We start from the raw sequence: 15,225 nt of genomic DNA on the forward strand, positions 1-15,225 counted from the left end.
ATGCATGAGAAGAACCAGACGTGGGTCAGTGAGATTGTTCTCTTGGGGTTTCAGAATCTCCACAACTTCAAGGTTCCCCTGTTCTCTCTGTTCCTTCTGATTTACATTCTGACAGTTTGGGAGAACATCCTCATCATAGTGTTGGTGGCCTTCAGCCGGAACCTCCACTCCCCCATGTACTTATTTATACAACAACTGTCTGTGTCTGACCTCATGCAGTCCACAAACATTGTCCCCACCCTTCTCCTGACTATAATGAATGAAGGGGCCGCAGTGCGGCTAGTTGCATGTATAACACAATTGTGTTGTTTTGGTGGCTTGGAAACATTGCAATGTCTTCTTCTCTCAGTAATGTCCTATGACAGATATGTGGCCATCTGCATCCCTCTGAGATACACTTCTATCATGTCCCACAGGGTTTGTGTTTCATTAATTTTCATATCATGGCTGCTTGGTCTTATCATAACATTCAATACTGGAAATGCCGTACACTCACTCCAATTTGGTAATCAAAATTCTATTGACCATTTTTTTTGTGATTTCTTTCCTTTTGTTGAACTTTCCTGCTCCAACACTTTCTTCTTCCATATAGAAGTAATATTAGGTTCTGTCCCTGTAGTTTTCTTCCCCTTTATACTCATCAGTGTATCATATATGTGTATTGCCCATGCAATCCTAAAGATAGTGTCCCATACCGGGAGGCAAAAAGCCTTCTCCACCTGCAGCTCCCACTTGGCCGTGGTCTCCATGTTTTATGGGACTCTCATTGCTATTTATGTGGTTCCCCCCAGGAAAGAATCACAGACCACAAGCAAAGTTCTCTCCCTGTTATACACAGTTGTGATTCCTTTGGTTAACCCAGTTATTTACAGTTTAAGAAGTAAAGATATCAAGGATGCCCTTAAGAAATTATTAGTAGGTTATTGCTCACAACTTGACACATATGGGGTTGTAAAGCAAATATAAACATGATCTATTCCATTCTGTATATACAGTAAGATATATAAGATAGTTTTCACTAAAAATAAACAGTATCTGGTAGAGTTAAGTCTAAAATGACTTTTCTGAACGTGTTAAATGTTTCATCACTCATCCTAATGGTTTCTTCATTTCTGAACTGAAGAAGTCACTCGGATGAGCGGTGAAACTTTTTCTAGAAATCTCAGAATTCAGTTCTACTGGATACTTTATATCATTGACTGGATGAATGAGAATCTTCATAGGTAAGTAACACAATATATAACTAAAGCTGGGAATATTGTGGTGAGATATGAGGTTCCATAGAATTATACAGATATTATTGTACCATGACTATTTGACTTTTTGGAGTTTGGGCAGGTTAGAGAACTTCAATTCTGTACCTTGGGGAGAAATGGCTGCTCACTGGGCAGATACTGGCTGGGGATGGTGCGGGGGGTTTGGAGATGGGACAGTTTAGGTGAAAGAGAGAGACGGGGTTGTTACAAATAAAGGGGCAGTAGGGGATGGAAGTGCACAAATACACAATAATAGATTGGCCATTTTGGGTAAAGATGTTGGAGCAAGGTGACTTGTAGAGCTCGTAGGGAGCAGCAATAATCAGCATAAACATATAAACACAGCATCATCTAAACACTGCAGTCATTTTCCCCAGACTCCCCTCCGAAGGCAGCCCATTACAGGGATCCCCTACAGTGTAGAACAGGGATCCCCAACCTTTTATACCCGGGAGCCACATTTAAATGGAAAAAGTGTTGGAGAGCAACACAAACATTAAAAACGTTCCTGGGGGTGCCAATAAGAGCTATAATTGGCTACTTAATAGCCCCTATGTAGACTGGCAGCCTATAGATGGCTCTGTGTGACATTATACTTGTTTTTTTTTGCAACCATAACTTGTCTCCTTACCAGGAATTCAATAATGAGCCCCTGCTTTGTGGCCACTGGGAGCAAGATCCAAGGGGTTTGGGAGCAACATGTTGCCCCCGAGTTACTGGTTGGGGATCACTGATGTAGAACAATCATTAACAGAACTAGTATGAGCATCAGTAGCTTCATCAAAGTACAAGGGAAGGGCCCGGCTAACAGAGTGCAATATAACAAGTTCTCCCAAAAGTGTCATAAGTGAAGAATTGAAGAGGGACCCTAAAATAATCTTCTCTCCTCACATTCCAAGGATAAGTCCAGAAGGTCCTTGATTGGAGCCAACGAAAATGCTTAGATGATCAACCATAGGAGGTGGTACATTCCCTGTTCTTGGCTAAAATGAAGAACGTAGCATCTAAGCCCAAACTTTGAGGAAAGCCACCACCTTCCACAGGCAGCTGAGATTGTCTAGGATTATGGGATGGAGGGGTGCAAATCAGTTGTTGTCACCAACCTCTTCTTCTTTGCCTTCAGTAGGTCCATTATTTCCATTACTTGCAAAATTGAACGGTTCATCGGCAGTGGGAACCTGAGGTACCAGAAGCCAATTATTCCCCTCAGCCCTCTGCTCAGGGCCCCCCACTTGTAACACTGGAACGTTAGTAGCTTCTTTAGCCACTCCCCCAGTCATTAATTTCTCCACCTTCACACCTCAAAATTAGTGATGAGTAAATCTGTCCCGTTTTGCTTAGGCGAAATATTAGCGAAACGCTGAAAATGACGCGCATCAAAAAAAATTGTTGTTCGCATCAATTTTTTGATAAAAAAAACATTTCTTTTTGACTCAAGTCGCTTGCATCTTTTTTGTTCCCCCGTGCCCTTTTTTTGACGTGACCGCGCCCAATTTGACACACGACAAAAAAAAAATTCTGCTTGGCAAATTTTTCTGTGGCGAATTTTCACGGACATTTCGCGAAACAATTCCAGAAAGGCGCAATGCGGAAATTCGCTGCGAATCCATACCTGCCGAAAAAATTCACTCATCACTCATCATTACTCAAAATATTTAGGTATCGGAAATGAAAGTTCAATTGCAGTGAAAATTCTTTGTTTTTAGGAATTCAACTGTTTAAAAAAGAACTGAAAATGTAGAATAGTTTGAATGCTGAGAATCTGTCTCCCAGCCATTTCTATAGAAACATGTCAGGTTCTAGATGTATTTCTATGGAAACGTGTCAGGTTCTAGATGTATTTCTATAGAAACTTGTCAGGTTCTAGATTTATTTATATATAAACTTGTCAGGTTCTAGATTTATTTCTATGGAAACTTGTCAGGTTCTAGATTTATTTCTATAGAAACTTGTCAGGTTCTAGATTTATTTCTATAGAAACATGTCAGGTTCTTGATTTATTTCTATGGAAACTTGTCAGGTTCTAGATGTATTTATATAGAAACTTGTCAGGTTCTAGATTTATTTATATGGAAACTTGTCAGGTTCTAGATGTATTTATATAGAAACTTGTCAGGTTCTAGATTTATTTCTATAGAAACATGTCAGGTTCTTGATTTATTTCTATGGAAACTTGTCAGGTTCTAGATGTATTTATATAGAAACTTGTCAGGTTCTAGATTTATTTCTATAGAAACTTGTCAGGTTCTAGATTTATTTCTATAGAAACGTGACAGGTTCTAGTCCCTGATTTATTTCATGTGAAGTGTTAGGCCCACAAATTAGGTAACAATGCAAGAACACCACCTAGACTTCGTTCTTCAGATATCAGAAGAGATTTAATCTTTTACATCGATGGGGAGACAATGTACAATGGAATATTGTGCATAAAACCTCCAAGTTGTTTACACTCTATCATGCCTTTTTATACCCTTCAGTGGGGGATTTCCAAAGGCCCCCACTGCCCCCAAATATTGTCCAATCAGAGTCCAATATTCCCCTGTTATCTGTCCATCATTCGGGAACCTTCTCCTCACGTTTGACCACGCGTGATACTAGAAGTTTCTGGACTTTCCATAACAACATGTGACATCTGGGGCCCATCGATAGCATGGGGTGACGATGTATGATTCAGCATATAGCAATTAATCATTCCTTATCTGTAAACAACTTACATAAAGTGTACAAACAACTTATTTTAAATGTATAAACTTTTGCTGTAATTTCTTGCTAGTTTTAGGCCTTAAATTTACTAGTAGGCTTAAAGACCTAGTAGAAGACTAGTAGAAGCTTAAACACCTAGATTTAAACCTGTCCTCACAGAAGTTTTGAGAAGTTTTCTTCTGACGGCTAAATCTTCAATAACCGAGTTTGAAAAACTCAAATTTCAATACATTTTTAGATTTTGTTTTTTGTTGTTATTTTCTTGTGGAAAAAATACGATTTCAAAATTGTCCCCAATTTTGTCTGCGTTGGTAAATGATGGGCAAGTTGGGCACAGAGTGTTGGGCGGCGGCCATTGTGCCGGGTTCCTGGGAACAAACTGGGACTTTGCACGACTTTAGTAAATGAGGCCGTCTCTGGGGTCTAAAATGTATTTACTTCAAATAAAATGATTTATTCTGTTGGTTTTTGATTCTCTGTTTAGTCTCCCCCTTTATGTTTAATAAAAACTCTCATAGAGGAAAGTGGGGGGAGTGGTGTATATGTACCAAGCGGGGGAGGGGCAATGAAGGCAAATTCTGGGGTAAAAATCCAAATAAACCTTTACAGCTTTTACCCGACTTGTATTTGCCTTTCCCTCGCTCACATTATTTGCCCCTTTGTGTCTCTTCCCCCACAGGGTTTAGGGTAGTTATTAAAGAGAAGCAGCTCAGTAGGTTTAGGTGCAATTAGCGAGATCCCGATTTCTCTTTGTGAGACCCAGACCCAAGGGAATAACAATATCGTGTATTTATACAGCGCCAACATGTTCTGCAGCGATGTACAATAAATGGGCGTATCCGGTAACTATACAAAACCACCAATACCCAGTGGTCCTGCCCAAAGAGCTTATTAAAGGGAAAATACACCCCCAGAATTAATACGTAACCAACAGACAGTTTATATTATGTTATGTGACCTATTAAAGAACCTCCCCAAACTGGAATATATATACTGTATATCAGTAAATATTGCCCTTTTGCATCCTTTCCCTTGAGCCGCCATTTTGTGATGGGCTGTGTGCTCCCTCAGAGATCCCCCGACAGGAAGTAATACAGCTGTGTGCTCCCTCAGAGATCCCCCGACAGGAAGTAATACAGCTGTGTGCTCTTTCAGAGATCAGCTGACAGGAAGTAATACAGCTGTGTGCTCCCTCAGAGATCAGCTGACAGGAAGTAATACAGCTGTGTGCTCTCTCAGAGATCAGCCGACAGGAAGTGTTGGGCTGTGTGCTCCCTCAGAGATACCCCGACAGGAAGTAATACAGCTGTGTGCTCTCTCAGAGATCAGCCGACAGGAAGTGTTGGGCTGTGTGCTCCCTCAGAGATCAGCTGACAGGAAGTGATGGGCTGTGTGCTCCCTCAGAGATACCCCGACAGGAAGTAATACAGTTGTGTGCTCTCTCAGAGATCAGCCGACAGGAAGTGATGGGCTGTGTGCTCCCTCAGAGATCAGCTGACAGGAAGTGATGGGCTGTGTGCTCCCTCAGAGATCCCCCAACAGGAAGTAATACAGCTGTGTGCTCCCTCATAGATCAGCTGACAGGAAGTGATGGGCTGTGTGCTCCCTCAGAGATCAGCTGACAGGAAGTGATGGGCAGTGTGCTCCCTCAGAGATCAGCTGACAGGAAGTGATGGGCTGTGTGCTCCCTCAGAGATCAACCGACAGGAAGTGATGGGCTGTGTGCTCCCTCATAGATCAGCTGACAGGAAGTGATGGGCTGTGTGCTCCCTCAGAGATCAGCTGACAGGAAGTGATGCAGCTCTAACTGTAACAGGAAGTAGTGTGGGAGCAAAAGGCAGAACTCTGCTCATTCATTGGCTGATGGGGCCTAGCATGTATGTGTGCCTTGGCTTGTTTGTGTGCACTGTGACTCCTATGATTGTTCCTCAGTATTCATGAGGGTTTGATAGGGGAAAGCATGGAGTCACCCCCAGCCCTTCTGCACCCCTTATTGCCCCTTCACTTCCAACCGGGGTCCAACAACAGCCAATGACCCCTATAGAGTTTTAAAGAAACATCTAGTGCCCTAGATCCTGACTGTCACTTCTGCTCGCTTGTAATGAGATGAGACCCAATCACAGCAGAGCGTCAATACAGGGTGAAAGGGTTAGAGCCAGTGGGATTGTGGGGCAGAGATTCCTCTGAAGAGAAAAGGTCCATGTTCCTCACTCTGCTGTTGTGTCGGTTACTGATAAACTTTATATTCACTGATTAAATCCAACAGGAAATTACAGTTCCTTATTCTGCTACTGGGAGTTTCAATGTAGAAATTGTAGTAGTTTCCTGCTACTTCCTATGGGAACAAAATATAAACTTTTAGATAAAAAAAATAAATATTAACGTTTCAATAGCAGAAAATATAAAATATAATTCATTACAAATATTTTTATTTTAAATTTCTGCTGCTGTTTCAAATTAAGGTGAGTATATCATTAAATATAATTGTCTTTACCCAAAGGATTGTTAATTACCCCAAACCCCCGAGTCTCCCGGAGATTCCCCAGTAGGTTTCCCAGCTGTGGGTGTTACTGGCACCGGGTAATAAAAGGAGATCTGTTCTTCCCTGCCCAGTCAGTATCTGGGGCGGTTCTGGTAGGTGCAAATCAGTAGAATATTCCCCCAAGAACATCTTTCCTGTAAAGTGATTTGATTGGAAAGAAATGGTTGGGATTGTGTTAGCAAAATGGCAGGAGAAATGCAGAGCAGGTTACACATTGGGAGAAGCTCATGGGGGCATCTTCCTATGGTTCCACAGTATCTGGGGCGGTTCTGGTAGGGGCAAATCAGTAGAATATTCCCCCAAGAACATCTTTCCTGTAAAGTGATTTGATTGGAAAGAAATGGTTGGGATTGTGTTAGCAAAATGGCAGGAGAAATGCAGAGCAGGTTACACATTGGGAGAAGCTCATGGGGGCATCTTCCTATGGTTCCACAGTATCTGGGGCGGTTCTGGTAGGGGCAAATCAGTAGAATATTCCCCCAAGAACATCTTTCCTGTAAAGTGATTTGATTGGAAAGAAATGGTTGGGATTGTGTTAGCAAAATGGCAGGAGAAATGCAGAGCAGGTTACACATTGGGAGAAGCTCATGGGGGCATCTTCCTATGGTTCCACAGTATCTGGGGCGGTTCTGGTAGGGGCAAATCAGTAGAATATTCCCCCAAGAACATCTTTCCTGTAAAGTGATTTGATTGGAAAGAAATGGTTGGGATTGTGTTAGCAAAATGGCAGGAGAAATGCAGAGCAGGTTACACATTGGGAGAAGCTCATGGGGGCATCTTCCTATGGTTCCACAGTATCTGGGGCGGTTCTGGTAGGGGCAAATCAGTAGAATATTCCCCCAAGAACATCTTTCCTGTAAAGTGATTTGATTGGAAAGAAATGGTTGGGATTGTGTTAGCAAAATGGCAGGAGAAATGCAGAGCAGGTTACACATTGGGAGAAGCTCATGGGGGCATCTTCCTATGGTTCCACAGTATCTGGGGCGGTTCTGGTAGGGGCAAATCAGTAGAATATTCCCCCAAGAACATCTTTCCTGTAAAGTGATTTGATTGGAAAGAAATGGTTGGGATTGTGTTAGCAAAATGGCAGGAGAAATGCAGAGCAGGTTACACATTGGGAGAAGCTCATGGGGGCATCTTCCTATGGTTCCACAGTATCTGGGGCGGTTCTGGTAGGGGCAAATCAGTAGAATATTCCCCCAAGAACATCTTTCCTGTAAAGTGATTTGATTGGAAAGAAATGGTTGGGATTGTGTTAGCAAAATAGCAGAGATGATCAAGGAAAAACCAAAAATGAAAACGGGAAAAACCAACAGAGAAGGCCTCAATGAATGTGAAGAGTTTCCAAGCAACACTTTTTATATATCTTCTAGTTTGCTGGGTTTGTATGAGAGTCTTTAATATACATTTTTAATATATATTTATTTCCCTCCAGAGAATGCACGAGAAGAACCAGACGTGGGTCAGTGAGATTTTGTTTGTGGTCCTTTTACCTCCTAAATGAGAATCACCTACCAACAAACCCTGATATCGTCTGATGATCTGTTCAGTTGTGTTTGGAATCTGAGTGTATTATAGTCCTTTGTTGACCTGTTACATGGTTAACTCTTGTGGGCAGTTTTCCCTACACAATGAATGAGAAGAACCAGACGTGGGTCAGTGAGATTGTTCTCTTGGGATTTCAGAATCTCCACAACTTCAAGGTTCCCCTGTTCTCTCTGTTCCTTCTGATTTACATTCTGACAGTTTGGGAGAACGTCCTCATCATAGTGTTGGTGGCCTTCAGCCGGAACCTCCACTCCCCCATGTACTTACTTATACAACAACTGTCCGTGTCTGACCTCATGCAGTCCACAAACATTGTCCCCACCCTGCTCCTGACTATAATGAATGAAGGGGCCGCAGTGCAGCTGGTTGGATGTATTACACAATTGTGTTGTTTTGGTGGCTTGGAAACATTGCAATGTCTACTCCTAGCAGTAATGGCCTATGACAGATATGTGGCCATCTGCATCCCCCTGAGATACACTTCTATAATGTCCCACAAGGTTTGTGTTACATTAATTTTAATATCATGGCTGCTTGGTCTTATCATAACATTTAATACTGGAAATGCCGTACACTCTCTCCAATTTGGTAAGAAGAATTCTATTGACCATTTTTTTTGTGATTTCTTTCCTTTTGTTGAACTTTCCTGCTCCAACACTTTCTTCTTCCATATAGAAGTCATCTTATTGTCAGTCCCTGCAATTTTCTTCCCCTTTATACTCATCAGTGTATCATATATGTGTATTGCCCATGCAATCCTAAAGATAGTGTCCCATACCGGGAGGCAAAAAGCCTTCTCCACCTGCAGCTCCCACTTGGCCGTGGTCTCCATGTTTTATGGGACTCTAATCGCTATTTATTTGGCTCCATCCAAAACACGTTCACAGACCATAAGCAAAGTTCTCTCCCTGTTATACACAGTTGTGATTCCTTTGGTTAACCCGGTTATTTACAGTTTTAGAAGTAAAGATATCAAGGATGCCCTAAAAAAATTATTAGAAGGTTATTGTTCACAACTTGACACATATGGGGTTGTAAAGCAAATATGAACATGATCTATTCCATTCTGTATATTAGTACAAGTTTTACTAAAAATAAACACAAGTAACACAATATATAACTAAAGCTGGGAATATTGTAGTCAGATATGAGGCTCCATACAATAATCTGCCCTTGTGCGTTGAGCAAACAATTTGTACAGATATTATTGTGCCATGAATATTGGAGTTTGGGCAGGTTAGAGAACTTCAATTCTGTACCTTGGGGAGAAATGGCTGCTCACTGGGCAGATACTGGCTGGGGATGGTGCGGGGGGTTTGGAGATGGGACAGTTTAGGGAAAGAGAGAGACGGGGTTGTAACAAATAAAGGGGCAGTAGGGGATGGAAGTGCACAAATACACAACAATAGATTGGCCATTTTGGGTAAAGATGTTGGAGCAAGGTGACTTGTAGAGCTCGTAGGGAGCAGCAATAATCAGCATAAACATATAAACACAGCATCATCTAAACACTGCAGTCATTTTTCCCAGACTCCCCTCCGAAGGCAGCCCATTACAGGGATCCCCTACAGTGTAGAACAGGGATCCCAACCTTTTATACCCGGGAGCCACATTTAACCCTTTCACTGCCAGCCGTTTTGTACAAAATGGAACTTCTACTGCCAGACAGTCTTTGAACATTTTGCACTGTTTCACTTTAGGGGCCCTTCCTCGGGGGGACTTTTAGTTTACCCAGGAAAACAATATATCATTTTTTTCAGGACAACCTGAGCTTTCAAAATATGGTGGAATTTTTGTGTAATTCTGTAAGAAGATATAGGCTTCTAAATGTCTAACAAATGAAAAAAAAAATATAAACAGTTACACCAGAAACAAAAATTAGTTTATGCATGAAAATACAACTGATTTGGAAAGTCCCATGTCTCCTGAACGTGCCAATACCAAATATATATAGTTTTATGGAGATTTCTCACGTGTATAGGCCACAAACTCCCGGCAGGACACTACCAAATCCCCAAAACACTGCGCCAGAAAGCTGCATACTTTAGATTTCAAGGCCAAAACTCCCACTAACAGAAAGTTTATCCCAGAAAATGATACATTTTTAGAGAGAACAGATTGTGGGGAATCCAGAATAGGTAGAACTGTCTGTCTGCTCCAAACTACCAAGTCGCAATGCTTTCCTAAACTTATTGGTTTTTATCGAAATTTTTTAAAAATCGCATCAAAGCTTCCAGTCTATAGTATCTTATCTCCTACAGGTATGTATGTATGTATGTATATCTTTATTTATAGATAAATAATAATTTATAGATCATAAAGTAACCAGATAAAACACCCTAAATATGAACACCAGGGGTCCCCTGAACAGTTTGATGCCCAATATGTATAGGTTTAGCTAAGTATGTGGCATGTAGGGGCCCCAATGTGAACATACCCCCATATGATCTATCATTTCTGTCATTTCAGTCTCTGCAAAATCAACACATTTACATCATTTTGTGTGGAATAAAGCTAGTTAAAAGTATGCTCACCCCAGAAAGTCATACATTTTTGGAAAGTACACATTCCTCCAAATATAAAATGGGTACCCATGTCTTTCTACTCCAAAGTACCAAGCCGCAAAGCTTTCCTAAAGTTGGCAATTTTGATAACATTTCCAAAAATCCTCTTAAAGCTTCCAATTTTATAGCATCTTATCTTCCATGTATATTATGTACCAAGATAAAACACCCTGAATTTGAATGCCAGGGGTCCCCTGAACAGTTTGATACCCAATATGTATAGGTTTAGCTAAGTATGTGGCATGTAGGGGCCCCAATGGGAACCCCCATATGTACTGTCATTTCAGCTTCAGCAAAATCAACACATTTACATCATTTTATGTGGGATAATGATACAAAATAGTAAGCTCACCACAAGAAGGCATATATTTTTGGAAAGTACACATCCCCCCGTATATAAAATGGATACCCATGTCTTTCTACTCCAAAGTACTAAGCCGCACAGCTTTCCTAAGTTTGATGATTTTTATGACATTTCCAAAAATCACCTAAAAACCTCCAGTATGCAGCATCTTATTTTCTATAGGTCATTAGGTACCAAGATAAAACCCCCTAAATATGAACCCCGGGGGCTACTGAACAGTTTGATGCCCACTGTACATAGGTTTATCAAAGCACATGGCACTTAGAGACCCCCCAAATATACCTTGTGCCACTAATTTCATGGCATACCTTAACCTAATTCATAAGCAGATGGTTTCTATGACATTTCAGAAAATCGCCTAAAAAATTTTGCAGTTTGCCGCATTTATCTCACACAATTTCTTGCGTACAAAGGCGAATTACCCCAAATAGGAACACTTAAGGTCTACTGAGCAGTTTGATGCCCAATATGCATAGATAGTCTGTGGTATAAACTATATATACAGAGCCCCCTGACAGCGTATTATGTGCCGTAACCCCCCCTAATTATACAGAGCCCCCTGTCAGCGTATTATGTGCCGTAACCCCCCTAACTATAAAGAGACCCACACAAAACCATATATTTTTGGAAAGTACACATTCTGATGAATTCAAAATAGGTACAGTTATTTTCCTACACCAAATTACCACATGGCAAAGCTATGCTACAAACAGATCAGGAACACTAATAAAGGGATAAAAATGCAATAAAACCACAAAAATTGTGTAAATCAATGAAACAATAAAATAATTCACACAGCAGCATATTTAGTGGAGAATAGCTGATCCAATAGTCACGCTGCCAAAATAACATTTTTAGGGAAAAAACTAAAGACAAAGGGAAAAAAAGTAAAAGTATACATGTGTACACATCTAAAATTTGTGTGACAGTGTGTAAGTGTGTATATAAGTATGATAAATTGTGTGTGTAAATGTGTGTAAGTGTGTGTATTAGGCAAATAAAGAGCACTTACCAGTAGAAGGTCTCAGGGATCGCAGGCAGGGGTCCTCTCTGTAGTCCTCGCAGCACAGGAAGTGCGTGGGTGGTGCTGGGGGGGCAAGGAGCAGAAGAAGACACAGGACAAGCAGCAGATGTGATGCAATTGCGTCAGATGCTTGTAGGTCGGTCCTGCGATCGCGTCAAATCATTGGACCAACTTGCCAGCCCCCTTGTTGGGTGTGGGGGCACAGCAGACTCTCAGCACTGGCGGCTTTTGCATTGAATCGCATTAGTACCAAAAATGTAGGTACTACGTTGTTGGCACATAACTGCTTTTTTTTAAAACAACATAGTACTTATGTTGCTGGCAGGGAAAGGGTTAAATGGAAAAAAGGTGTGGAGATCAAAACAAACATGAAAAGGGTTCCTGGGGGTGCCAATAAGAGCTATAATTGGCTACCTAATAGCCCCTATGTAGACTGGAAGCCTACAGATGGCTCGGTTTTGGCATTGTACTTTTTTGCAACCAAAACTTGTCTCCTTACCAGGAATTTAAAAATAAGCACCTGCTTTAAGGCACCGGGTTACTGGTTGGGGGTCACTGATGTAGAACAATCATTAACAGAACTAGTATGAGCATCAGTAGCCTCATCAAAGCACAAGGGAAGGGCCCGGCTAACAGAGCGCAATATAACAAGTTCTCCCAAAAGTGTCATAAGAATAGAAGAGGGGGCCTAAAATAATCTTCTCTCCTCACATTCCAAGGATAAGTCCAGAAGGTCTTCGATTGGAGTCAATAGGAATGCTTAGATGATCAACCATAGGAGGTGGTACATTCCTTGTTTTTGGCTAAAATGAAGAACGTGGCATCTAAGTCCAAACTTTGAGGAAAGCCACCACCTTCCACAGGCAGCTGAGATTGTCTAGGACTATCGGATGGGGGGCCGGGGGGGTTAAAATCAGTGGTTGTCACCAACCTGTTCTTCTTTGCCTTCAGTAGGTCCATTATTTCCATTACCTGCAAAACTGAAAGGTTCATCGGCAGTGGGAACCTGAGGTACCAGAAGCCAATTCAGCCCCTCAATCCTCTGTTCAGGGCCTGAGATCAGATAGAAAGAGCAGTTTCGGCTCCAACCAGGAGCAAGGAGCTGGGAGTATCTTCCCTACAGGCACTGTTGCCTTAGTACAGGGCACGGTTAAGAGGCAGGTATCAGGTCAGTTCCTATCCCTGATCCATAGTCGGCTGTGAGGGACCCTTGGCTGCTAAGGGGCACCCTGAGGAACTGAGATACTTGTCCAGAGTTTCCTTTGAAGACTGGAGAAAAGGTCCATGCTCCTTAATCTTTCTGCTGTTGTGTCGGTTACTAATGAACTTTATATTCACTGATTAAATCCATCAGGAAATTACTGTTCCTTATTCTGCTACTGGGAGTTTTAATGTAGAAATTGTAAGAAGAAATAGTTTCCTGCTACTTCCTATGAGAACAAAATATAAATTTTAGATAAAAAAATAAATATTAACGTTTCAATAGCAGCAAATATAAAATATAATTCATTACAAATATTTTTCTTTTAAATTTCTGCTGCTGTTTCAAAATATGGTGAGTATATCATTAAAAATAATTGTCTTTACCCAAAGGATTGTTAATTACCCCAAACCCCCGAGACTCCCGGAGATTCCCCAGTAGGTTTCCCAGCTGTGGGGGTTACTGGCACCGGGTAATAAAAGGAGATCTGTTCTTCCCTGCCAAGTCAGTATCTGGGGCGGTTCTGGTAGGTGCAAATCAGTAGAATATTCCCCCAAGAACATCTTTTCCTGATTTGATTGGAAAGAAATGGTTGGGATTGTGTTAGCAAAATGGCAGGAGAAATGCAGAGCAGGTTACACATTGGGAGAAGCTCATGGAGGCATCTTCCTATGGTTCCACAGTCACATATGATTGTATTTTTCCTGCAGAAATGGATTCACTAATTCCCAAAGAATGAAGAACAACTGCTCGGAGCTTGTGTTCCCCTTTTGGGATGCAGAACCTTGATATAAATAGGAATAAGCTGAGTAGGAACCTCGGCTCATTCTCTTTTGACCTTACTGGGTTTGCTTTTACCAAGGCTATGGATGAGAAGAACCAGACGTGGGTCAGTGAGATTGTTCTCTTGGGATTTCAGAATCTCCACAACTTCAAGGTTCTCCTGTTCTCTCTGTTCCTTCTGATTTATATTCTGACAGTTTGGGAGAACGTCCTCATCATAGTGTTGGTGGCCTTCAGCCGGAACCTCCACTCCCCCATGTACTTCTTTCTCCAGCAGTTGTCCCTCTCTGATCTACTGCAGACTGCAACTGTTGTGCCCAAAATGATCCAAACTATAATAAAGGAAGGAGCTACAACAACATTTGGTGTCTGTATTATACAATTTTATTTTTTTGCAGGCTGGGAAGCTTTTCAGTGTTTGCTCCTAGCAGTAATGGCCTATGACAGATATGTGGCCATCTGCATCCCCCTGAGATACACTTCTATCATGTCCCACAGGGTTTGTGTTGGATTAATACTTTTTTCAGGGTTTTTGGGCTTTGGCACTGTGCTCATTACTGTGAATCTTATTGTTAATCTACCATTTTGTGGACTAAATATCATTAACCATTTCTTCTGTGATCTTTCTCCTCTTCTAGAACTTTCCTGCTCAGACACTTTCCTAGTGAGAATTGAAATTACTTTATTGTCAATCCCTGTCATTATTTGCCCCTTTATCCTCATCACTGTATCATATATGTGTATTGCCCATGCAATCCTAAAGATAGTGTCCCATACCGGGAGGCAAAAAGCCTTCTCCACCTGCAGCTCCCACTTGGCCGTGGTCTCCATGTTTTATGGGACTCTCATTGCTATTTATGTGGTTCCTCCCAGAAAGGAATCTCAGACCATAAGCAAAGTTCTCTCCCTGTTGTACACAGTAGGGATCCCATTGGGTAACCCGGTTATTTACAGCCTGAGATGTCAGGACATGAAAGAAGCTCTGAAAAAATCTTTAATAAACGTTGCATGTTGTGCGCCAACACATTGATAGACGGGATTGGATAGTGGGACGTGTGTAATTCACTGCGGCTCTACTCCCCAAACTAATGAATAACACTGGGTGAGTACATGTAGTTTATCTTCTGGGGGACCCCTATTCGCCATTCAGACCCCTGACAAGCAGAGGCACCCCCATAGGTCACTGTCCCAATCCATTTCTTGGGATGATGGTAAATAAATGGTGGGACTAACTGATTTC

General features: G+C 41.6%; 3 protein-coding genes across 3 annotated transcripts; all 3 read left to right on the forward strand.

Annotated features, from left to right (window-relative positions):
• On the forward strand, positions 1-966 carry LOC101733925 (olfactory receptor 472-like). Its single transcript, XM_031898393.1, has one exon. The coding sequence runs from the start codon at positions 1-3 to the stop codon at positions 964-966; it is 966 nt and encodes a 321-aa protein (XP_031754253.1).
• A 7,166-nt stretch (positions 967-8,132) lies between these two features.
• LOC100494248 (olfactory receptor 11L1-like) lies at positions 8,133-9,098 on the forward strand. The gene has a single exon (XM_002942233.2). It carries the CDS (start codon positions 8,133-8,135, stop codon positions 9,096-9,098), a length of 966 nt encoding a protein of 321 aa, XP_002942279.2.
• Positions 9,099-14,067: 4,969 nt separating this feature from the next.
• LOC105945567 (olfactory receptor 11L1-like) lies at positions 14,068-15,015 on the forward strand. The gene has a single exon (XM_012953935.2). It carries the CDS (start codon positions 14,068-14,070, stop codon positions 15,013-15,015), a length of 948 nt encoding a protein of 315 aa, XP_012809389.2.
• The last annotated feature ends 210 nt before the right edge of the window (positions 15,016-15,225 follow it).

The sequence above is a fragment of the Xenopus tropicalis genome, chromosome 3 (genome assembly GCF_000004195.4).
Source record: "Xenopus tropicalis strain Nigerian chromosome 3, UCB_Xtro_10.0, whole genome shotgun sequence".
Lineage (NCBI taxonomy): Eukaryota > Metazoa > Chordata > Amphibia > Anura > Pipidae > Xenopus > Xenopus tropicalis.

What these genes read in the sequence shown, in the direction of transcription:
- LOC100494248 (XM_002942233.2), top strand. Translation starts at nt 8,133, where the DNA reads ATGAATGAGAAGAACCAGACGTGGGTCAGTGAGATTGTTCTCTTGGGA.
- LOC105945567 (XM_012953935.2), top strand. Translation starts at nt 14,068, where the DNA reads ATGGATGAGAAGAACCAGACGTGGGTCAGTGAGATTGTTCTCTTGGGA.
- LOC101733925 (XM_031898393.1), top strand. Translation starts at nt 1, where the DNA reads ATGCATGAGAAGAACCAGACGTGGGTCAGTGAGATTGTTCTCTTGGGG.